General features: G+C 39.4%; 1 protein-coding gene across 6 annotated transcripts in view; it reads right to left on the reverse strand.

Annotated features, from left to right (window-relative positions):
* Window positions 1-6,045: 6,045 nt before the first annotated feature.
* The window catches only part of map3k5 (mitogen-activated protein kinase kinase kinase 5), a 153,609-nt gene continuing 133,185 nt past the window's right edge, over window positions 6,046-26,469 (reverse strand). For 2 of the 6 annotated variants that reach the window (XR_001170872.3, XR_001170871.3), the window contains 7 exons: window positions 25,826-25,931; window positions 17,874-18,111; window positions 15,840-15,952; window positions 12,365-12,468; window positions 11,424-11,500; window positions 6,987-9,498; window positions 6,046-6,421 (listed from right to left, as the gene is read on the reverse strand). Coding sequence is in view for 4 of the 6 variants with exons in the window: in XM_012963762.3 (XP_012819216.1) it covers window positions 6,358-6,421; window positions 11,424-11,500; window positions 12,365-12,468; window positions 15,840-15,952; window positions 17,874-18,111; window positions 25,826-25,931 (702 nt within the window). In the remaining 2 variants the exon portion in view is untranslated. Of the gene's footprint in view, window positions 6,422-6,986; window positions 9,499-11,423; window positions 11,501-12,364; window positions 12,469-12,511; window positions 13,655-15,839; window positions 15,953-17,873; window positions 18,112-25,825; window positions 25,932-26,469 lie in introns of those variants that run through there. The other 4 variants (XM_012963762.3, XM_012963758.3, XM_012963759.3 and 1 more) reach the window with 3 other exon arrangements.

Below are 26,469 nucleotides of genomic sequence, written 5' to 3' on the forward strand. Positions count from 1 at the left end.
TGGTTACGATTTTTTCGGGTTACAGTCGGATGTAAAATCCGACTGTATCCTGAAAAAATCGTAACCCAAAAGCGTTTATGAATTCCGTATTTTCGCATGTTTGCGAATTTATCGTGAAATTTTTCCGAAAAAGTCGTAAAAAATACGAAAAAGTCGTAATAAATACGAAAAAATCGTAACAAATACGAAAAAGTCGTAACAAATACGATAAAGTCGTAACGGCTCCGCAAAAGGATACGAAAGCGCCGAAAAAAATCGCAAAATTACCGATAATTACGAAAAAAACGGATTCGGACGCAATCCGACCATTCGAGCCATAGTAAATGTGCCCCTAGGTCTGGCCTTTGGGGATTCTCCAATCCCTGCAATTGTTCCATATAGATGTTCTATGTTAATTCACTGTGTAAGAACACACTGTGCTTGACTATTAAAGCAAATGTCGCATCACAGTCCTCTATGCATTTAGAAGTCTATATTTTGTTACAAAAATAATTACACAAAAACTGCAGAAGGTTTTGAAAGCTCAAAAATATATCTTTTTTTCCTTAGTAAACTAAAATCTTAAAAATGTGGCTGACAATCAGGCAACCCTCAGCTCAAGGGAGCTGACAATCCGTTAGCACAGGAACAAAAAAAAAAAAGAAAAAAAAAAGAAAAAGACTGGCCAACCAAAAGTTAAAAAAGAAAAAACCTATTAAACACTAATCTCAAAGCCTAGCTTAGGCTTTATGAGACGCATGTTAAATATTTGTTTTACTTTTAGTTGGCCAGTCTTTGGATTTCGAGTGTGCCTTTTTCTTTCCCCCCTTTTTTGTTCCTAAACTAAAATCCTCCCACACCCCATGGAAATGCCCCTAAAGTGAGCACACAATGTTCAAAACCTGTCTGGCAGTATGTGTAACTAAAATACAAAATTCTCCTGGCAGTAAAGGGGTTAACAGAACAAATATGGGTCAGTACAACCCAAACATTCAAGTGTTTTAGCCTCTATAAAATGAATGGAATAATGTGATTTTTTAAGTGTTAGAGATAAGAGGAAAGTGAGAGAGGTGAAGTTGTAGAAATGTCTCCCTCAGTTGTACTTGTAAATACATTAGATAGAATCACAAAATCGTTTCTGAAAATTACTTGGAGGCATATATTTTAAAAATTGTCTTTGTAAATTTTACATTTTTAACATTTTTAAATTGAAAACAATTGAAATTTGAATTAATTTATTTATTAAAAACTTAAATCTCAAAAACTCTAGAACGCACTTGCACTGCACTAATTTTTTAACTGAAAAATTTTCTTATATTTTGCTAGGACAACTCCCATTGACTTCTACATGAACAAGCCAGCTTTTTGAAACTAAGGGGGTGATTTATCAAAGTCTGAATTTCGAACTTTAAAAAGTAAGTTTAAGAAAAAATCGTATCAAATATGAAAATTTCAGATCGCATCGTGGTTGTACGAAAATATCGTGGTACGATCCTAAAGTTCCAAAATTTTCATATCACAAAAAACTTTGTGACTTTGAACCTTCTGTGCATGTTTTTGAAAGCCTCCCATAGGACTCAATGGCACTCTGCAGCTCCAACCTGGCCCAAGGAAAGTCACGATACCGAAGCTTGAATGAATCAGAAACTTTCGTACTCAGTGCGACAAACAGGATCTTGTCACACAGTACGGAAAAACTAATTCATACTTTGATAAATATGCCCCCAAATGTTTACATTCATGTTTATTGTGCATAATAAATCTCAAACATTTAAGTTTTGGAAACTCTTATTTGAGTTTGTGAGTTTTAGTAAAAATACCCCTCAAATCTCAGTAAAAACTCTGCCTGACCCCCACACCCTTTCCCCTTGAAAAATTGAAACCAGTCCATGGTGCAAAAAAGGTTGGGGACCACTGATATAGATTACCTAGCAGCCAGGTTTTATTAATCTTATGAATTTGTAGTTTGGTAATACAGCCTAGGTGCATGATATTTGGTTTCTGTACACTAAAAATCTTCTGCCCACTCCTTAAAAGTGTCCAAGGGAAATTGTAATATAAGTCATCAATGGGGAAAAAATTGCATAAATGAGAACATTTGTAGTGCAATATTCTTCATTAATTACAGCATTGCTAATTTTTAATGCACATTTTTAAGGTCTGCTTAAAGTTGGCATATTCATATTTGAACACACATATATAAATATACATATTTTTTTTAATTAAGTAATACATATTGATATATAAACTATGAATATATTTTTTTTTGTTTTATAACAAATTAGTTTTATTACATACATTGCGCACTTGGCAACCTATATAGATTTTGCAATCATTCTTCCACTGACAGACAGGGTTCACAATTAAATTCACGCAAAAGGAAAATTGTTTGCACATTGGAATCATTTTTCACATTGCTTATACTTTTCTAGTTAACATTTTTTATTACATTCCTCCATGTCTTTATATAGTGAGCAAATGTCAATTTCAAATTCCACGACTGCTATAAAAAAACAAAAAATCTATTACTACCTGACATCCTTATTACTATACATTTCTTCAAATAATTATGTAACAAATCTGGAGAAAAAAAGGGTGGGGTGGATTTGCTGGATATTTCCCATGCTGTGCATATATGGTGCAGTACATTTTTTAATATTTTTAAAATAAGTATAGGAACTCTGATATCTTTAGAACAGGCTAACTTTTCAGCTGAACTGAAGTCTGTTTAATAACAGATGCACCGTTGTCAGAGATATAATTTTATAAAACTCAAAATACATATTTGTTATAAAGGCTTTAACAGAAGATAACTATAAGACATACCTGCTAATGTTTCATGAATAACTAATTTGTAAAATTCAAAGATGCAGATATTCCTGGAAATTGGTTTGGCCTAAGGTATTTAAAGTTGTATATGCTTTTTGTGAGAGACGTCACCAAAATGGCATCCGCAAACTAAATATGCATGCACCAAATTTGTGCCTTTCCATGGACCTGTAAAATTATGTTCCCCAAATTTGTATTACAGACTTTCTTTCTGCTAAGCATACTAGCATTGGCAAAATATTTCATGCTGTTCCATTCATAATTTTTTCTGTGAAATGTATTCAGAAATAAACATTAACTTTTACAGACACCTGTTATGCCAGAAGCATATGGTGGCCATCATGTCGATGTTAACGGATGAAAAATGGTGGCTGAGATCAGGTATGTGGATATAATGATCAGATTTTAACAAAAGAAAGATGTGACAAAGGGGGTCTACAAGTGTCAGATCATGTTTTAGGGGGTTAAGCTTTACTTGAAGGGAACATTTTACCTAATAAAATACAATGTCATTTTAAGCAACTTTCTAAAATAAATGAAACATTTTCAATTATTTTATAGTTACTTGTAAATGTCTGTTACTTACTGCTATCTCCACTCTTAGTCCTTACTTCACAAGTCACTGAAACAATGGAAACTATACTGAGCAAGAGCTCAGGCAAAACTCTAATTCCCACAATGCCTTGTATTCTGATAGAGGCCATTGACGTATATCTGATCGTTTACTTTCTTTTTTTTAAAGAATACAAATTGTCTCATGTAGTGCAGTCTTAAAATTATCGCCCACCCCCCTTAGATATGTCCGCCATTTTCATGTGAGTGACATTACCATGGCACCCGTGAACTAAACTCTTGTGTGCCACATTTGTGCCTACCGTGGATGTGAGCAGGTATATGAAGCTTGTGCACTAGATTGTTAAAGGAGGCAGGAGCTGTAGTAAAAGGTTCACCAATTGGCTAAAGGCAGCTTTCTTCTTCAGCTTCGCACGCCACTAGGCTGCTACTATTGGTGCACGCTTAAGAGGGGTGGGCTTGGCAGGGTAAGCGCTTGTTCTCCTGAAGTAGTAGGCATGCTCCTTAAGTTATGTAATGTGCATGTGCTGCCAGATCCTTCACCGTTCTGTACATGACTGCTGGTCTTGACAAAAATGAGATGCGTCGTAATTTTGGTTACTGAAGATATTGGTTTTGCTAAAATTGCAGGGACTGAAAACAGGCTTAATACAGAGGGTAATGGAAAGGGCAGATGACATCGCTATAGGTATGGCTTTAGATAGACATTAACTCTTTCATACCTTTCCGTGTCCTGTAACAGGTCAATTAATCAAACAACATGCAAGACGTTGTGGGAACTTGAGTCTGGTTGGAGGAAAGCTTACTACAGTAGTAGATGTAACCAGGAAGGGAATTGGAGAGTCGCAACAACTATGGCTTTCAAAAGCAATTATATTTACACATAACTTTAAAATAGCTGGTACAAATGGAAAAATGTTTTCTGAAGGTAACCTCTCCCAATAAGTTCACAGGCAACAAACTTCAAGATTATGAATATTACAAAATGTTCTTTCAGTGTAACATGCCTTTAAGTCAGAGCCCCACCAACCCACACTAAATTATTTCATTTTTTGTTCTAGATAAGTTATAAAATTAAAGTTACAGTACTTTCAAGTTAAATCCTTCTTTGTAAATATTGTTCAACAATATTACCCCAATTTGTATTTAAAAAATTAAGTTGTTAGCTACAGATATCATGAAGAATCATGCTGAGGATAAAGGAACAGGTCAAGTATTTTGGAAAGTGTTTTTACTCGACATATCCTTTTCTCAGCAAGGATTTAATGGGTTGTAACAATGGGCTTTTTAAAGGAGTAGTTCATCTACAGGTTAACTTTTATTATGTTATAGAATAGCCTATTCTTTTTATATAGTTTTTGAATTATTTGCCATATACAATTTTGTCTCTTTCTAGTTTTTAAACATGGAGTCACTGACCCCAGCAGCCAAAAAACTATTCCTCTGTGAGGCTATAATTTTATTGTTATTGTTACTTTTTATTACTTTTATTTTTAGGCTCTCCTCTATTCAAATTCCTTGCTCTTTTTCAAACCACTGCCGAGCTGCAGAGCTGCTGAACAAAAAGCTAAATTTAAAAACGGCAAAGAAAAAAATTAAGACCAGTTACAAATTGTCTAAGCGCTCTCTAAATTATAATAAAAGTTAATTTAAAGGTGAACAACCCCTTTAATAGATTGCAGTTTAAAAATTGTCAGAAATATAGCCACAGCTTTGATTGGCAAAAATTGCCTAACTTGTGCTAGTTTCTGTGCAAGCATATTACACTTAAAGGAAAACTATACCCCCAGAATGAATACTTTACCAATAGATAACATAATATACACTAAGTAACCAATTAAAGAATCTCGCCAAACTGGAATATATATATACGTAAATATTGCCCTTTTAAATCCTTTCGCTTGATCCACCATTTTGTGATGGTCTGTGTGCTGCCTCAGAGATCACATGACCAGAAATAATGCAGCTTAAAACTGTAACAGGAAGTACTGTGGAAGCAACAGACAGAATTCTGTCCTGGTACAGCAACAGCACTGCCTACAACCACATAGCTCTGCAGAGAGTGGTGCGGTGTTCCGAAAGGATAATTGGAGGTGAGATTCCCTCCCTTCAGGACATCTATAGGAAGAAGTGCCTGAGAAAAGCGGAGAGGATCATTAAAGACTCCAGTCACCCTAGCCATGGACTGTTCAAACTACTTCCATCAGTTAGGAGATATAGTAGCATCCGGTCCCGAACCAGCAGGCTGAGGGACAGCTTTTTCCATCAGGCCATCAGACTGCTGAACACTGTCCACTAACACTTCATAGACACTTCAGCAACACTATGACACTATTCATGTGCACTCATTCTTATATATGCCTACTCATGTGCATATTTATTCTATATTTGTATTCCACTGCTGCTTGTGAAGCTTGCACACAAGAATTTCACTTACATGTACTGTACCAGTGTACCAGTAACATGATGTGACAATTAAAGTGATTTGACTTGATTTAATTGGCTGATGTGGCCTAGCATGTATGTGTGCCTTGGCTTGTTTGTGTGCAATGTGAGTCCTATGATCCCAGGAGGCGGCCCTTAATTCTTAAAATGACAATTTTCTATTTAGCAGTACCCAGTAGCATATACTACTAAAATATAATATTTTTATAAAAATGGTTTATTTTGAGAGCTTGTTTATGCAATATATTTTTATAGAGACCTACGTGGTTTGTGGGCATAGTTTTCCTTTAAGGGCTTTTGTTCCCATTTACATAAACCTCAATGGGCACTGAATTGTCTGTGTGTGATCCATTTTATGGCAAATTTGCAAGTTTAAGTGTAAATTTAAGTTTACTTGATTATAAATATGCCCCATAGATAACTAAATAATTCACATTAGTAAACAATGGGATAATGTCCAGCCATGTCTCTCCACAAGGATGCCTCTTTCAGACTACAGCACAGAATATCCTTGCAGGTTTATCTGACTCATCAGGAGGCTTGTTTTTCTCTGTAGTCAGTGATTTCTTTCCATATTGTGCATAGTACTCCTCCCCTGTTGGTTAAAGAGTGAAAGAAGATTATAATATGCTGGAAGCAGAGAGAGTTTAAGTAAATATGAGTGGTTAATTGTGTATTGAATTACAATATAAAAAGTTACATAAGTAATGCTCAAAGCAATATAAAAAAAATTATTCACTCTTAATTTCTTAGTACCACCCCCCACTCCCCAAACATTATGACGGCCACATAGAAACAGGCTTAAACATTGAAGCTTAAGAATAGCACAATGTTTTTATGTATGTTTTATGCCATCTTACTTTATGCTTATTTGCCATGCCCAAATAATGTGATGTACAAAAAAATCTTTGTTTCTATGTTTTAAAATTCTGAAATCAATGAAACTGGTGCTAATCAACTGCTAATTAATTGGTCCTGGTGCAAAATTTGATCCAGTGCCCCCTCAAATATCCATATTAACTTATTGGTTTCTCAGCCTCTAGATATGGGATTATGGGCTAGATTGAATTCATTGAGCAAAAAGATTTATCACGTGAAAACTCTACTGAAGTCCTATGAGAAAACCTTGAACTAAATTAAGAGAAAGAGGATTTTCTTACCAGTAAATCCTTTTCTTCCGGTCCCATACTGTCAGTGCAAACATCTGGGGTTAAACCTGGACACCTCTGGAAGCAGGACAATAGAATAAGATTTGTAGCTCCACCTTCCCCTAGTATCCACAGGGTTTCCTACTCCCACTTGCAGTTTCAGATGACAAAGACAGGACAAGAGGTATAGTGGAGGACAGATGAACCAAAACAATAACACAACGGTAATGGGCCCAGGAAATATATGGTCTTCACCAATCATGGCAAGATGCCAACACCTCTGAAAAAGGGGAGTGAATTATTGCACTGACAGTACGGGCCCAGGAAATATATGGTCTCCGCCAATCATGGGCTAAAGTGTGGCTAGATGCTTTGAGGCCTTTCTTGAAGGGTCCGTAAGTGACTAACAAGGCATCTGTTCGCCTGAATGAGTAGCTTTTAATGTATACCCGAAGGGCCCGTACTACATCGAGGTTGTAAAGACTTCTTTTTGTGTCGGTGCTGGGTTCAGGACATAAGGATAGGACCATGATGGTAGATGTGGAACGCCGGTACCACCTGAGGCAAGAATAGGAGGGGGAAGAGAGGGAAGATGAACACCAGCCGGAAAGTCCACAGCATGACCAGGGCATTGATGGGCTCCGCTTCTAAATCCCTGATGCAGGCACAGCACCTAGAAATCTTTGCGTTGTTGCATGATGCCATCAGGTATATCTCTGGGTGTCCAAGACCTCCGGATGAAGGGACCACTCAGCTTGAACCAACGTGTTCCTCTTGAGGTAGTCGCCTTCCAGTTGTCCACCCTGGGGATATACATGGATTAGATTTTGGGTATGTTGGCCAAATGCTGCCCACTGAAATATTTTGGTATCTGACATTGCGTTTTTGCTCCTGGTTCCACCCTGGTGGTTTAGGTAGTCCACTGTGGTGGCATTGTCCAGGGTGGACTAGTGGCAGAGGGCAATGTAAACTGCTCTGAGCTCTTGAATGCTGATGTGTAGTCTTTTCCTCCTGGGACATGATGCCCGTCTGCCTGAGGATGGCAATAATCAGAGCTAAGACCTTCATAAATACCCGCGGGGTGGTGGTCAGGCCAAACGGGAGAGTGCTCTGAATTGGTAGTGTTCCTGGCCCAATGGAAACCTTAAGTTCCTTTGGTGTGCTAGGTGTACGGGCATATGTAGGTATGCCTCTGATGTCTACGGTTGTCATAAAATGCTCTGGTTCCATTGTGTTGATCACAGAACGGAATGTCTCCATCTTGAACTGCTGTTCAGACAAACCTGTTTAGAGGTTTCAGGTGGACCAGTATGGACCCCCCGTGTTTGTGGAAGGACCTTCATGCCTCTGTGTGACTTTTGTGGACCTGGCTTCCTACCCTGTTTTTGGTGAGGGGGTCGGCTGGTTTTCTTGCGGTTTGAGTAAAATGAGGGCGAGGACTGGTTCTGGTTTTGATTCCTGTAGGGACGAATATGAGGATGTTACCCATGACCTGTGTGATTGTCTGTGGTTAGAGTCTGGGTGATCTCTCCTACTTTGAGGTAGGAATGTGCTCTTGCCCCCTCACTTCAGTGGTGAGCTGCTTTAATTTGGGGCCAAAAATATGCTCGCCAAGAAAGGGAGTGAGATTAGCTTGCTCTTTGAAGCACTGTCCCCTGACCAGTGGCGGAGCCAGAGGGCTCTGTGGGCCACCACCAAATTGGCATTGATTTTGCTGCCAGATGTGGCAATGTGGTTGAGTTCTGCTTGCAGGATTGAGTCTTTTGGGTAGAGATTCAGTAGTTCCTGTGTCCTAAACTTTGCTGTATGTGCCAGTCCCACAGATGCTGTGGATGGTCTGAAAATGGCTGCTGTGTTAACGTAGCCACAGTTATTTTCCATGGTCTTATCAATACGATCCTTGAACACTGATGCATGTTTCATAGGTAGTGTATTTGGAAATTCTTGATTCTTGAGTGCAGAACTCACTCACGGTGGTTTATCCCAGAGATTGCTTAGAGGTGCTTGGTAATAAAGAGATTACTGCAATATGGTTTTGATTAGGTCAGACAACTAGTTCTTCTGTGGGGCTGATGGACCCGGATGTTCCTCCAAGGAAGGCTGCTAACTTTGGGCTGGGTACCCATAGAGCCTGTTGACTGGTCGGTCAGCCAGTTAGGAGGTTGGTCTGATTGGATGGTATCTAATAAACATTCTGCCCTTGCAAGGTGGACGTGAGGAAAGAGCACCAATGGTGTGTTCTAGGCGCCAGTTGCTACGGCAATGCTGGGGTCCGGAATGGCAGTGTAGTATGCCTATGGGTTTCCTGGAAACAAAGTAAAGGGAGGGGAAGCGGCTGGCTAGAATAAATACCTACCACTCCAATAGTAGTGCACTGGCATAGCCTGGTATTAGGGGGCCGCAGAGTGCAGGGGGATGGGGGTGCCCCTGCCTCTGCGCCGTACTTGAATAACCAGCAATCCATCCCCAGCTGTGGACAGGGAATTTGCAGCAATTCACTTCCTGGGCCTTAATAGACCAGAGCCTGTAGGAGGAGAGAAGACTCTTGCAGTGCCAGAGGGTACTCTCCACTTGCCAGGTGAGACTGGCAAGGAGGGGGAGCCCAGCCCAGGTCCCTAGGGGACACTAACACATTCCCTGAAATTAAAAGCTAAAAGAACCTAACTACTCTATTCTAAAACTGGGGGAGAATCCCCTACCTCCTGTGGAAGGACAAAAGAAAACTGCCAGTGGGAGGAGGACGCTCTGTGGATACTAGCGGAAGGTGGAGCTACAGATCTTATTCTATTGTTCTGCCTCCAGCGTTGTCCAGGTTTAACCCCCAGACATCTGCATGGAAAGGAGGGCCATCAACTTTTTTCTTCTTCAATTAAATCTTATCTGCAAGTTTTCATGTGATAAACCATGAGAACGTTTTCTTACTATGTTGAATCTGCAATTCTATTTTATTCTCAAGATAATGTTCTGGCCTTCAGAGTGCTCTGGACACAGCTGCAATCCCTGAGGTTCACTAACAACCACCTTCTACAAACAATTATGAGTAACATTTTTTATACTTTTAATTGTAATTTATGAAAAGTGTATCTAGTGCTTTACAAAGAAGGATGCTGTGCTAGGAATTTTAATACAAAGGGCAAGATTAGATTAAAACAAAAAACACTTTTCTCCTAATTTAGTTCGTTTTTCCTATATATTTTCCTATACGTGATAAACCATTTTTCTGAATTAAATCTTATCTATAAGTTTTAATGTGATAAATGCTTTCACTGAATTAAATCTGGTCAAAAGTTTGAATAAACTCTCTAACCCAAACAGCATGCATACAATTTATGATAAAAAGTAGACAAACAAAACAGGGAGGGAAATGAGTGCATACATCAGGCATGATGAAAAATGTCCTCTAGAATGTTATTCCCAAAAAGGATAGAGACCATGGTTAATGTGGTAGCATGTTTGACATGGCAAAATATTCCAGAAGGATAAGTTTGAGTTAGAGATTTAGTTATTGTATTTTATTTAACAATCCTCCATATGAACTTATTTAACACATTTTAGAAGCTGACTTTGTAAAATAAAAAAAATAATGAAAAAGCCAAGTTAACATTTACAACATACAGCAGCTCTTCATTAAACCAGAACTTCCCAATTGTGCTTTACAAGGACTGAATGCTTTCACATGCCTCTAGCTTTTCATTGGAGTCAGAACTCCTACAATGTGCTGTAGCATTTCCTTCCTTCACTATCTCAGATTGTGGATTCCAGTTTGTTATCAGGTTGTGGCATGCCTTCTGCAAGCTTCTGGAATGTTTCTGAATTTTTCCCGAGATAACCACCCTCAACGCAACGGCCAAACTGAAAGTATGTGAATTAAGGTACCTAAGTGGGGTTAATGGCAAAAATACCGCATTAGTTGAGTTTTTTTTCCACGAACAGGCTTTCTTAAATAATAAAAAGTTTGGCACCTAAAAGCTGAAAAACTTTGTATTATGTAAGAAAGCTGCTTGAGAAAAAAATCTAAACTAAACTAAATGAGGTATTTTTGCCCGAAACCCTGCGCAAGTTCCTTAATAATTGGTCGAGCTGAAGAAAATGTTGCTGTTATTTGAGGAAACTTACCACCATCTTGAAGGGACTGGGGTGTATCTAGGCAGAGCCATGGGGGATTGCTGTTAATACTTGCCTCTTGTAAGGTCTTGTGTTTTTATAAGGTCATGGAACTCATATATTACAAAAATTACAAAATGTCCTATAGACTGTAACAGAGAGCAGAACTCTGTATTGTGTGTTTACCTATTGTGCAGCACTGTGGAGTATGGTGGAACTTTATAAATATGTATTAATAAAATAATTACATTCTAAATTATCTACAGAAGGAGTTTGTCCAATTGCTTTAAACCAAAAAAATTACTTTTGATTTCTATTTTAAAAAAGATTGGAGGGAAATGTTACCTCAGATTCAGAGATTTTAAATCATCTCGTGTGACATGACAAAGAATATCTTCAAGCTGATAGTCTTCTGCCAAAAACTAGAATACATAAATAAATACCAGTACAATCCAATTTTCAAATATGCGCAAATATCACATATCAAATAACTGACGCAGGTCAGATGAGACATTTTATCCACATTACTTGGGACTTGCGGTTTTCCATAATTTGGATCACCATACATTATGGGGCAGATTTAGCAAAATTTGAAATTAAAGCTCACCACAGAAAAAAAATCATCCACTTTCTTTTCATTCCTATGGGATTTTTAAAAGCTTATTTATGAAATGGTGAACTTTTACCCACTGATAAATACGCTTCTAAAAATCCCATAGGAATGAATAGAAAGTGGTTGAATTTTTCTGTAGTGAGCTCTAATCTCACATTTTCATAAATCTGCTCTGGTCTACCAAAAAATCATTTAGACATTAAAGTAACCCAGTAGGACTGTTTTGACACCAATAAGGATAAAAATATCATAGTTGAAATGAAGTGCAAGGTAATGTTCTTTTATTACAGAAAAAAAAGGAGAACATTTAAACATTTGAATAATTTGTTTAAAATGGAGTCTATAAGAGATGGTCTTCCTGTAATTTGGAGCATTCTGGATAATGGGTATATAATGGGTATATAAGGGATCCCATATAGTATTATTTCTGTTTATGACATTTGTTCTCTCTCAACATAAACCTACTGCATTATATTTGCATACTGCAAGTATAAAATATTGTGTCACATACCTTATCAAAGCAAGATAAATCATCAGTTCATAAATTCTCTAATTTACTCTTTTCTCTTACCTCTTAGGCTATAGCTTGAAAAATAATACAGGTGATATCAAGATTTTCATTAATAATTCATATACATATTTACAGATATCTATGAAAGTTTTACGGAGATACCTTGCTTATTGTATCTTCATCTACTCTGCACTTGTGTAGCCAGTAAACAAGATTCAAGTCTTCACTGCCTGAGATAGTTGACCTTGTGCTGGATACGGAAGTGCCTGGGATCAAAAAACATATGAGAGGTACTTGTAACTTTCCAAAGTACAGAAGAGTAAGAAAAAGACAACTATCCCATCACAACCAATACATTCTTTTGCAAGATATGAAAAGGAGACATTGGGCCCGATTCATTAAAGTCCGAATTACGAGTACGATCTGCGAAAATTCTCATTAAATATGGAAATTTCTGATGTTCGTTAATTATGCAAACAGTCACGTCATGCTTGTACGAAATATCAAGGTTCGTACATAAATTTCCTAAAGTTACGAAATTTCCGAATGATCGTAAATGGTGTGAAAACCTTTCTGACTTTGAACCTTCAGTACACGATTTTGGAAGCCTCCCATAGGACTCAATGGCACTCTGCAGCTCCAACCTGGCCAAAGGAAAGTCACGATACCGAAGCTTGAATGAATTCCAAAACTTTCATACTCGTTGCGAAAAATACAGTTTTGTTGCACAAATTGTCGCAGAAAATACACACAGTTCTAAAAGTTAGAAAAAATAAAAACATTTTCTATTCGTAACCAATCGTACATTGAAAAATGGGCACCATGGTGTGTAGCACTGAAAAATTAGCTCCTGGACTTCAGGTCACAGGAGGTGTTAGCACCAGTATATTCTGGCTATAATTTAGATACAGATATTAAATCAATTAAGACTGTGGCATCTACAACAACATTTTTCCAGTAAATAACCCCTAAACACAAACTGGCATTAACTCATTCTGTTGTTTAACCCTGCATATCTGTGCAGTAACACTATGATATATCCCTAGCACAGATGGCTGCATTAAACCCTGTACAATTTGTTATTAACAATAGCACATAGCAACATATATAGATTATCCCCCCAAAATCCTGATTATTTTCAAACAGAGAACAATGCGGGTTTATGTATGCATGTATATCTTTAATTAGTGATTCTAATAATGTAGTTATATATTTTACAGCACATGAAATACTAAAAGCAGGGGAAACAAGCATTGCTACAAAAAAGAAAATATACACATCTAAAACAAAGCTTAAACATTATAAATAAAAACATTGAAGAACCCTTAGCAAGAAAGGTGTCAGGTTTCCCCAAGACGATAAAAAGGGAAGCCCATGTTTGTGCAAGTTATTGAAAAGAGAGAGTTTTGAATGTGGGATCATTGTGGTCTTCCACAGTTAGCAAGGGCCCACCTGAGAAGAAAGAGTCCAATGTAACACGTGCTATGAAGTTTACAGAAGGTGGGGAAATTAATAAGGCACAATTGGTTACATTGTTTTCATCTACATGTTTTATAAAGATGTCTCTACATTAACATTTGGCACCCCCAAGTGACTTTGCCTTTCCTTCTCCTTTAAGAAAATTATCTCTGAAGATAGCATTTCTTTATAGGGCTGTGTGCCCTATGATTAAGTGTATATTTACACGAAACGCGTCAGGCGTATTGTTTTTAAATGGAGTAATAAAAATCGAGTTTTAAGCAAGCTGCTGTGTCCGGTGCATTTGGAGCCCTTTTGCATATGCGTGATTTCGCCTTCCCCAGCTACAGGTTCGGGGGTCTGAGCACCTGAACCACTTCTGGACAACGGTGAGTGCTTTGCATTTAGGATTTCACATTGTGAGAGCTGATATGATGGTGTTGGGAATTTGACCTAGATCAACTGTGAGACAGATCCGGGGTTTATACACCCGGATCTCTCTTTTGTATTTGGTACGTTTTATTTACTTGATTTCCTGACATTTGAGACATTTAGGTTAAATTAATTGAGCCATTTCTAAGTTTAGGTTACTACCATTTCTTAGTTTGTAGTTTTCTGGAGTTAGTGGAGGCACCAGGGGAGGGGGTTTCTGACCCCTTTTTGCACAAGCCTGTGTCACTGGGTTGAAGGTCTGTGTAACGCACAGTACTAGCAGTAGGAGCTTCTAAAAATACTGCGCATGTCTGCTTCCTGTATCTTTTTTCATGCCTCTCCTCTAATTGGCTAAAGTTACAGGTACGTAACATGATCTGTGCTGCTGCTTGCTTGTCTCCTAATATAAATGTTCGGGGAGGGAGGGGAAGCTCCCATGTGAAAAGTTTCTCGATGAGTCTGTGTGAACCGCAGCTTTTACAGTAAGTTTTAAACAGCTTATTCAGACACATATATACATAGTCTTTGCATGGCACATTATCATACTCAGGGGAACATACTCTATCATTTTGTTGGTAGCAGTGAGAAAAGGTGGACAACCCATTTAAATCAACATTAAACCTTATTTGCTGACCAATCCTCCAAATGATTCAAATCACTCTGCAAAGTGAAAACATTCAGCATGGAACCTATTGTTTTGCACAATTTGTTCATCTTTGTAAGATAAAACAAAGCCAGTACGAACAATGCCAACTTCAAGTTCATTTGTAAACAAAATAAAATCAAAGGATCAAAGAGAGATCCCCATGGTACTCCATTAACAACATTTTTAAACTAAAAAAAATTTTAAAGGAGAAGGAAAGGCAAAGTCACTTGGGGGTGCCAAAATGTTAGGCACCCCCAAGTGACTTTAATCGCTTACCTTTTACCCCGGGCTGGTGCCTCTGTTCAGAGAGAACAGCACCAGCCCGGGGTAGCTGCAGTGCTTCCTCCTTCCTGCTTTTCTCGCGCGCGCATGCGCAGTAGAGTGAAAAGCCGAACTTAAACAGAGAAATCAGCTTTTCACTCTACTGCGCATGCGCCTGTCGTTAAGTTCTTGCAAAATGAAGCAGGAAGGAGGAAGCACTCGCTACAGGTACCCCGGGCTGGTGCTGTTTTCTCCTAACAGAGGCACCAGGTAAGCGATTAAAGTCACTTGGGGGTGCCTAACATTTTTGCACCCCCAAGTGACTTAGCCTTTTCTTGTCCTTTAAACAGGATCTGTAACAAATAAAAGCAAAATACATGTGAGTTACGGAAATCACACACCTTTTCTGCAATTGTTTTGCTCCACAACAATCTTTGAACCATGATAACTCATAGCCATAGTATTGTTATATAAAATGTATTCCAGTATCTTGTCAGTCATTATCCTACCCAAGGCTTTCCTACCAGATGACAAACTAGGAGGCCTTCTGTTGAAAACAGAACTAGCAATCTTGCCATTTAAGATCCTTTAGTACTGCTTGACTGTTTTTTATTCTGGAGTTTAAAGATTTTCAACAAACTGTGTTTATGTGATAAGTGATTTTAAGTATTCAGATTCGGTTTGCCCAGGAGCATGGATTTGTCCGAATCCTGCTAAAAAGGCCGAATCTTGGCCAAATTCTGAACCAAAATCCTGGATTTCGTGCATCCCTGGCTTAAATGCATATAATGTTAGGGATATCTGGTAACTATGAATTTCCTTAAAATATATTTTACTCACTTATTGGCTCAGACGTGCACTGCAGGCGTTTGATTTCCCTGTCCTTCACTTCAATAGCTTGGCGTAGAAGGACTTGGAATTCTCTCTCTTTAAGTAACAATTCTTCCAAAAGCCTAAGAGAAAAAATAATAGCGAGATAACTAGTTCAAGCATAGCTGTGTTCTGTTATGTGTGATCACGATTTTAGCAATATGTATTCATGCAAGCATATGATAGTATTATAATTTATTATATGTCTTTATAAATTGACATATTACTTAAAGGAACAGTAACACCAAAAAATGAGTGTTTTAAAGTAATTAAAATATAATTTACTGTTGCCCTGCACTGGTAAACTGGTGTGTTTGTTCCAGGAACACTGCTTATAGTATATATAAATAAGCTGATGTGTAGCCATGGGGGCAGCCATTCAAGCTGGAAAAAATGCACAGGTTATATAGCAGATAAGACATACCTCCCAACATTTGAAAAATGAAGAGAGGGACAAAAAGATTTTTTGACCATGCCCAATTTTGTGGCCACGCCCCAATTACCACACCCCATACTCCTTTTATATTGTTGAAATGGTGGGACCAGACACAAAATGTACTATACCCTCATACTGTACTACCTAAGGAAAACAATATAGCAACTCCTACATATAAAATACAAATATAGAAGGCAGTCAGTTATAAGTGAGTTACAACTATGTACACAGTAGCCCCCCTCCCTCTACACAGTAGCCCCCCTCCCTCTACACAGTAACCCCCGCCGTACACAGCCGCTCCTTTTTCTTCTGCAGCTCTGCTCCTTATGCGGCAGCGACAGGCCCTTTTTTAAGGTTGCGCCCCATGCAGATGACGTCACACGTACACACGGGGCGCAACCTTATAAAAGGGCCTGTCACCGCCGCACAAGTTGCAGAGCAGCAGAAGAAGCCGACGTCGCAGGTACAGCCAGCGCATCCCGCTGTGCTTGATATCACTTGCTGTCTCTGGGCCTGAAAATCTGAATAAAGTGCTTCCTCTATGGAAAAAAACAGAGTTATCTATTAATCACATACACATGTCTAAATAATTTGAATTCATGATATTAGAACACCTCCCGACTGCCCCTATTTAGGTGGGACAGTTCTATTTGTACTCCTTAGCCTACTGCCAGAACTGTACAAAGCACAATAAAACCAGGTCCAGTTACACATGCCAGAAAACAGTTCTACCAAGAAGAATACCAGATGGGAAAAAGCAATGTGCCCCCAGCTGAAGAAAGAAAGCCGGTCAGATGGAGACAGAAGAGTTGTATACCACAACAGCCTGTAGAGAAGAGAGAACCAAAACAGCACACAGGAAATGGCAGTAAGATAACAAGATGCAAGCAGAACAGAGATCTGAGGGACAGCAGGTATTCTGAGGCAGTGAGTGTCTGAGGCAATTTTGGGACTGCAAATTTCCATGCAATAAGTTGTGCTAAAAGGCACTTGTATCAAAATGCGTCCCTTGTATTTTTGTATGGTAGTGCTAAGCGCAGATGCTTTATTCTTGTCCCGAATTAAGTACAGTTGTGGCTATTAACACAGGCTGCTGTGGGAACCCTAAAGATACCTCTATTTATGAACCAGTTCAGAACAATTTGTACCTCTAGAGTTCACGCAGCACAGTAGCACCAAATTAATCAGACACACACTTCACTCGCATGCTGAATGGCAAAAATAATGGCAACTGAACATAAGTTTTAGTAAAATTGTGTCTGATTTGAAGTACAAACACAACTTCCTGAATATTTAACATATCAGCTGCTATTATGTCATAGCATCTTCCCCTGGTAACCACAATTTTCCTGGTATAATGGAAAAACATGCTGACTGCGTGTAGAATTGCACTTAGCCCACTGTGGTGCTGTACATAAATGTCCTCTAATGTGTCAGAGATGCAAAAGGCACCTTACTGCACATAAACTATATTACTTGTTTTACTTTTAAATAAATCAATATACACAAATCCTCCCATATTTTACCTAAATTATTAGGAGGCAGAATGCAATAAATTCAAATCATACCTGTTTGACTCTAACCTAAGTCTTTCAAGTTGCACATTCAGGGACCTGTCGGCATTCTGAGAGTTGTGGGACAAAGTTGAACTGAGTGTGCTCACTCCTGAGGTTTGCACGTTGTCCTCATTGACTTCTCTGTGAATGGTTTGTTCTGTGGGTTGTTTATTACTTCTTTCCTCTACTTCTATGTCCTCCTGATCTGCTTGGTCACTTTCTGATGTAATGCTAAAATGTGGCCTCAGCTCTTTGAATATATATATGAAAAGACACAAAAAAAAGAATTAAGCTATTACAGCTATAGGATATCTATCCAGAATGATCAACAGCTGTGATTCTTGTAGGTGGGTTTCCAGATAAGGGATCCCATACATGTAAAAATGATTTGCTTATAATAAATCCTATGGTCGATTGCCATCCCATAATTTGTAGTTTCTAGATATGACATACTATACCTGTATAAATTATTTATTCAGAAAACACAACATAAAATTATAAATTCAAAAAACACTGACATGTAAGGCTGATGCCACACGCGGCGTAGGGCTGATTTTTTCGGCAAGCGGAAAAACGCTTGCCGAAAAATCAGCCCTACGCCTGCTACTTGTGCCTGCACCCGAATGAATGGGATACGCTCGGGTGCAGGCACATGTAGCCGATATACGCAAGAAAACGCGAGACTTTGCATTCTCTCGCGTTTTCATGCGTATATCGGCTACATGTGCCTGCACCCGAGCGTATCCCATTCATTCGGGTGCAGGCACAAGTAGCAGGCGTAGGGCTGATTTTTCGGCAAGCGTTTTTCCGCTTGCCGAAAAAAATCAGCCCTACGCCGTGTGTGGCATCAGCCTAAGGCTAATGCTACACAAAGTGTATGGTGCCATACGCTTCTTGTGGCATTAGCCTAAAGAAGTTTGCAGTGTTGAGAAATTAGAGTCATGATAAACACCTGGTACAGAAATAAGTGAAAAGTGATTATCCACAATGATAAACCAAAAGAAGAACATTAGTGATAATGTGGTTAGGTGGACACCAACCCCCTAACTGGTGCTAAAAATACCTACATTTATATAGACATTAGTGCCACATCAACTTTTACCTAAAAATTAAAATACTTCTACTGTATATACAATCAATGCCCACTACTCATAACACTCATATAACAGTCACTACTTCATATAGCTAGTCCGTGTTGCCTTGCCCCGGACCCTTCGCTTGTGGGAAGTTCACTTTTTCCAATAAATAAAAGATAATTCAAAACATTATTATTATGGCCACGCAGATGGCAACAGCCTGCGAGTTACCAGAAGCAGCAAAATGCTATTGCAATCTCTACAACTACTAGAAAAGGAAGGGGGCCTACTGACATGGAGTTTGTCTAGAAAAGGAAGATGACGGTAAGATTATTGTAATATATATATATATTGTAACATTGAAACCTCTGACTCAGAGAGAGACTACCTAATTAGCTTATAACCTGGTTGTCTGGTCTAGTCATTCTTAATAAGCATTTACAAAGGGTCTGGCTCACTGGAACCAGTATCGAATAGGAGTCTATGAGTATGCAAAATCAGTTAGGAAGGACAGTCATGGTGGAGACGCAGACATGGAGACTGGAATACTCTTAATGGTGAATGGGTAACTTCCTGTAACCAACTGGTATATGCTAACATCATTCAAATGGACCAATCAGGAGAGACTTCTAGAAGCCACCTATCTATCCTGTATATAAGTTTGGCTTCAGTAGGGCACAAAGAGACAAAGAGCCAAGAGAGGACTGACAACATTACCAGATCAGAGGGGACCCTGACATCACGGACCAGGCACCTTATCAAACCTAAGGAGAAGTATACTTAGGTTGTGTGATCCTCAAGAGTTAAAGGTTTAATAGAGTGTGTTTATAAGGTGTGGTGTGGGACATGATTATTTAGATGGTTGGGCTGCTGTGATTTATTTTAATGTGTTTAATTAAGTTAGTAACAACTCCAGGTGGAATTCCCAGAATAGGACAAGGATAAGAATAATTTTACAGTATAGACTCTATAACACAGAACAAGAGTGGTGTTAGCAAACCGCAAGAATGAGGAAAACATTTAGCTACATATTGTCGAAGATATTGCCTCCAGATACAAGGGACATCAAGACGCTTCTGCACACAGTGACTTCAAACCAAGTGTGATATAATTCTATATATCACCTGTATGCCTAGTTTCAGTGCAGATTGCAAGGCACCTATAAGAAACACTTAGTAGGAGTGAGAACCACAAAATAGGCATGAACAATAAACCCCAATAGAACCCCAGAGCGACTAATTATGGAACAAGAATTGTTGAAAGACATTGCATAACCATCTTATGAGAAAGGTATACCTGGTTAAAGCTTTCCAGATCCAAAATAAAACAACCCCAGTGATGCTTAAAAGGTAATCACATGTGTCATGGAGACCGGCTGTAGCACCTAGGCAGACGCTCAGTCATACACACAAAGCCAATCTGCCATCAACCAGCATTCAAAAACATATTTTCATGTAGAGAAATCAGCCATCTTACACAATATGAATCCCCTCAACCAGGCTGGCCCTAGTACTGGACCTAGCTATTCCAGTAAATGCCAGAATAGCTGCTAATGCATCAGGTTAACCGCGAATCCTGGAGTGGCTGAGCTTTACAAGGGAAATCCCTACCTCTACAGAAGGTAGGAAAACCCCATGAGCAAAGGGAGACCACACGACACAAAATGACAAGTCTAAACCAACTGCCTATCTGGTATGCACAAACAAGTAGCCCTGTATCCTGAATACCCAATAACCAGAAAATTGGACATCCAGCAGACAAATAGAATAAACCAACAACCATGCTGGGCATGCAACTGTGCATTATATAAGACAACTCCTAAAACTCCCAGAGTGACCTGATCATAGTGTCGAAGGCCTCAAACCAAGAGAAAGTCCTCAATATGACAAAAACAGATCTACAGTAGGGCAACTAAGACTCTCCCCTCTCCAGAAAAGAAATGCCTTAACCAAACCCAAAAGGGGAACTATACCCCCAGATACAGCAGAAATCAAACCAGATAAAAATAGTCCATACACTGTATCATAAAAATAAGCTTAATAGTAGTATGTGTAATAGATGACCCTGTAAAGAAAATGCCCCTCTGGCTCGTAGGAGGCAGAGAACCCACACAACTAAGAGCACACCTAAATGAAGGGTTCTCTCAGCCAAGAATTAATAAAGCCATGTCCTCTTTCAGTTAGAACCTGCAACACTTTAAGTCAAGTTGACTTAAAGAGAAAACACACAACATCCCAATAAGGTGCTTGGAGAAGATATAAAGTGTAATATCCATATACGCATAGAAATTCTAATCTGTGCATATGTACATACACACACATCTATATGCCAGTTTGGTAAAAATCTTTGATAGGACACTTATACATGTCACAGTTAACCATTGGTTAAGCATTCATGCTGAAGGTATATACTTCCTTAGGATAAGTATTGTAATACCTGTACATTGTTCACATGACTGTAGACCCCTAACCATATTAGAGCAACTTAAGAAAAATATATTTTTGAACCCACATACAGGAATTGAAGCCATGGTGTTAGCATGTGCTAAACGATAGTCTCTATATTATAGCAGATTATTATGTATGCCTCTGTCAGAGCCCTGAGAAACAGCTCTTTGGCAAGGTACACTGGCCAACCCCATAGCCCCAGCCGCAGATAGTGATATCCACTGTACCTTCAGATTGTGATAAGAAACCATATATTCAAAAACAAAACTTTAACCCAGGGGCATTGTATTTGGCTTAAATGTGTAGTAAGACATTAAGATGTAGTTGTATTAGAAGTAGATACAACCCAGCCCCAAAATCACAGTAATATGCAGTAAATAGCCGAGATTAATTGCTGCTTATAGCAAGCCCATATCAGCACCTCACAGCCTGCCAGCCCAGTGACTTACCTTGATTAAGGCTACTGGTTCAATAAGAGCAAATAGCCAGAGCACACCATACTGCAAAGCTTAGTTTCTCTAATGGATCTATATCCATTAGGGCAGGGCTGTCCAACTGGCGGCCCGCGACCCCCCTCTGTGTGGCCCCCCACTTGTCTGGCTGCTTTGATGATTTACCTTTGTGGAAGCTTTAAATGGTATCAGTACTGAGATTAAATGGCCCCCTGCATGGTTCACACCTCATATTCAGGCTGTAATCCCCCTGTATTGTTTAAATATGTAATCCCCTGTGTTGTTCACACCTTTTAGTTTCTGCATTGTTCACACCCTGCAGTGTTCACACCTCAGGCTCAGGCTGTAATCACCCACATTGTTCCCCTGTTCACACTTCAGAGGAGGTAGGAGCAGTGCCAGCATTATGTCAGTGTATGATGTCTGTGTGTGCCATACACCCAGGCAGCATAGGGCAGACAGAGTATGGCACACACAGGCAGGGTAGGGCAGGCAGAGTATGTGCCATACTCTGCCTGGTCTATGCTGTCTGTGTGTCCCATACTCTGTCTGTCCTATGTTGCCTGTGTGTGCCATACTCTGCCTGCCCTACCCTTCCTGTGTGTGCCATACTCTGCCTGCCCTACCCTGCCTGTGTGTGCCATACTCTGCCTGCCCTACCCTTCCTGTGTGTGCCATAATCTGCCTGCACTACCCTGCCTGTGTGTGCCATACTCTGCCTGCCCTACCCTGCCTGTGTGTGCCATACTCTGCCTGCCCTATGCTGCCTGTGGGAGGTGAACCTGGCAGGTGTTTGTTCTGGGAGTTTGATAGCATTTGAAAATAGTCATTATATGGTCCCTAAGATGTGTAATTATGTGCTGGGGGTTGCTGTGCTTTCCAAAACTCTCTGTGCTATTAAAAGCTCTTGTGATAACATGGGTGTGGTTTTAAGTGGGTGTGGTTTAAAAAGGGGGAGTGGTCAAACTGGCTTCCATTATCGGCCCTCTACCGCGTTGGCTAGAAAAATTCCGTCCCTCGGTACCACAGAAGTTGGACAGCGCTGCATTAGGGCTACTATGTTCAATGTAAACAAGCAATTACCAAAACTCAGAACAAGTCAAAATAGGAACATATTTCCTGCAAACCCACTCACCTATACACATTAGGGCTCCTGGATTAAGGTAAGCAAGCAATTAATCAGAGCACACTGCAGGTTAGCATAGGAACCTACTGCCTGCAAGCCAGTCATCTATATCCATTAGTGCTACAGGTTTTAGGTGAGCAAACAATTAGCTACAGCAGCACACTGCAGAACTGAATAGTCAGGTCATAACCTGGGCCTTGAAAAGTCACCATATAGCAGTATACCAGGGTTCATATCCAAAAAAGACAGGCCTCAGAAGCTAACTATGAACAACAGCACTTTCCTGAGGCTCCTGGAACAGCATTCTGAGCTGCAGAAGTAGAGAATGAGTGGAACCACCTCCAAGCACAACCAGGAATCCCCTGATCATATTCAGCGGGCGCCTGCACAAACAGGTAACCAAAAACAGCTGCTGACATTACACAGAAGCAAATTGGATAATTAATTTAAGTGTCTCCTGCAAGGACCCAAGTCGGCAGTCATTTATAGTAGAATAGCTTATAGATTTTTTTTTTTCTAATACCTCAGCCTTAGGAAAGTCTTTTGAAGGAGGCAGCTAGCTATAAACCTTTCCCCCAGTGAAAGAAACATATATTTCCTGCACTGGGAAAGAAAAGTTAACAGGAGGCAGTAAGGTTCATGGACCAGAAACCCCTGTCCCTTGAACACCTTATGGACATTTCCAAAACTTTCTTAAGATTAAAAAGAAAATGTTGCTTTCAAAAAGCAGAAGGACCAAAAAGATGCCGATAGGTGGATGAGCTTGGTCTTGTAAAGATTTGGGGAGGGTCCTTCTAGTGGGAGGAGGTGGGGGGGGACCATCCCTTTAAATACTGACTGTAGTAATATGTGTGGGGACTATGCATACATACCTACAAGTGTATGATATTAATATCATTTAGGCTAATGTCCCACGGAGAGATTAGTCGCAGCGATTTTTAAAAAGCAAGTCTTTTCCTTACAAGCGATTACTAGAGATTTCAACAACAGAGTAATTCTATTTCCCACAAATCCAGGTGTCATATTCCCTGCCCACAATTAGAAATTACATTCAGTGAAATGGGGAAATTGCAGCAAATTCCCGCTCAATTCAATTCTTTGTAAAATCATTCGAAAAAGGGTCTCATAGCGATTAGGAGTGATAAGCATTTTGAAGTGGTATTGTCAGTTTAGGTACTGGCGATTTATATTTTTCTCTATGTAGAGATAAAACAAGCAACTTGTCACTGGAACTCGTTTTCTAAAAATAGCAGTGACTAACCTCTCTTAGCATTTCAAAGTAAACGGGTTGTTCAGTTGTTTATGGTGAAACAGCATCCTTATGGAAATGACCTGACTGACTAACACAACAAAGATTATGATACCTGATTATCTTGTCAATCAGAACAAATCCCTACTTTGGTCAGCGAGATTCTAACAGTATAAAGCTGGCCATACACGTGGCGATCTGACGATGTTTCGTACGACCATCGGTCGCACGAAACATCGTCAGATCCGCCACACACCATTCAGGGCTGAATCGGCAGGTAAGGAGGTAGAAACAATAGGATTTCTACCTCCTTCTGCCGATTCAGCTCTGAAGGGAGAATTTTGGTCAGGCGCCTTCTATGGCGCCCGATCAAAATTTTCTAACCTGGCCGATCGAAGAGCCGACCAATTTCAGCAGCTTCCTGCGACATCGGTCGGCTCGCTGACATACCATACACGCACCGATTATCGTACGAAACGAGGTTTCGTACGATAATATCGGTGCGTGTATGGCCACCTTAACTTGTGAAGCTCTTACACATTTAGACAGATACACGCACAAAGATATATGGAAGGTCAGGGAGAAATCTTCTGAAGGCTACAGTACATATCCTGTGGGCACGTTCGAAAGACCTTTGTATTATTTGCTGTCTCTGGGCTGGACAATCTGAATAGATTGATTCATCTCTGGAAAAGAACCGTGGTTGTCTCCATTTACCTGGCTGTGGTAAATAGTGGAATCTCCAGTATATTTGTAATAATATACTACATATATATATATATATATATATATATCTACACTATGCAACACTGACATGGAGTGAGCCTAGGGTAAGTTAAGCGAAGGGAGCAGCATTGGAAAGGAATGGCCATTTTAGTAAGTTTGTGTATACAGTTTTAAGTAAGACAAAGGTGAAGCAAATTTTAATGGCATACAGAAGGTGGGACTGATTACACAGAGAAAAGTTAAATGTATATAGCAATTGCAAGCTTATGGGAAAATGATGAAAACAAAATAAATAGATAAATACAGGAATAGGATCTATAATGCTTGGGATAATAATCAGCAAGTGAAACACAGCATAAGTATACTCAATGCATCCAGAAAACAACCATGCAAAATTAACTATATTTTATCATTATTTATTAATCATCCACCAGAGTTAGTATTTAGGATTTTTGTTAGCAGTGACAGTTAAATTGCATATTGCATATGCTTTTCCTCAATTATCAATGTATGTGAGTGTATAGATTGGTAGGTGTGGGTTAAGTGTGCTGGGTTTACTTGGATGGGTTGAACTTGATGGACACTGGTCTTTTTTCAACCCTATGTAACTATGTAACTATCTCCACATGTTAAAATGTAATTTTCATGATGGAGTAGTTTCTCTTCAGTGAGCTCAATACCTACTGTTGCAGTAATACTGGACAATGCTGATAATAGGTTAACTACTTCTGGGAAACATATATTCCTAAAAAGAACGATTGTCTAAAAAAAGAAAATGTGAATATATTTTTGAAGTACTCAGCAAATATCAAACACTCAACATTTGTATCCAACAAATTATCAATAGTTTTGCAACAGAACACATGGGTCTATATATATGGGACTCACCAGGTACCAGGATAGTGATAGCTGTCTGCACGGCCTTTCGAATTATATTATCTAAGGCAAACATCCAGTGAGGCTTTATGTTATGATTTCGTAGCACTTTATTTACCTGGTAAAAGAAAAATGAAAATTGACTATACTCACTAAGACAGGGGTCCTCAAACTTTTTAAACAGGGGGCCAGTTCACAGTCCCTTAGACTGTTGGGGGGGCCAAACTATAGTTAGTCTTTAAGATATGGAGCGCCATTAGCGTTGGGCGGTAGGACGCAGTTATGTGACTCACTGAGGCCGAGGGCCACACTGAGGCAGACAGGTAGTAGCCAGGGGTGAGCATACAGCGGGGGCGGGGGCCGGGTAAATGACCTTGGGGGGAAGTATCCGGCCTGCGGGCCTTAGCTTGAGGACCCCTGCACTAAGATTTCCATGTCAAACAGACTGGTCAATAGTTGACCAGCTCCTTTAGGTTGAGGGCATAGGATGTTTTCTGTGCATTATTATGTCAGCAGTACCTGCCACTTCCTGAACTTAAAAAGGAAAAATCTAACAGCACCAGCATGGGCAGTTTTCAACCTAAAGATGCTCTATGTTGAAACATGATGTTTTCAGCTCCAAAAACATTTAAAGCACCAATACTGTGCCAAAAAAG

This window comes from Xenopus tropicalis, chromosome 5 (genome assembly GCF_000004195.4).
Source record: "Xenopus tropicalis strain Nigerian chromosome 5, UCB_Xtro_10.0, whole genome shotgun sequence".
NCBI classification, from domain to species: Eukaryota; Metazoa; Chordata; class Amphibia; order Anura; family Pipidae; genus Xenopus; species Xenopus tropicalis.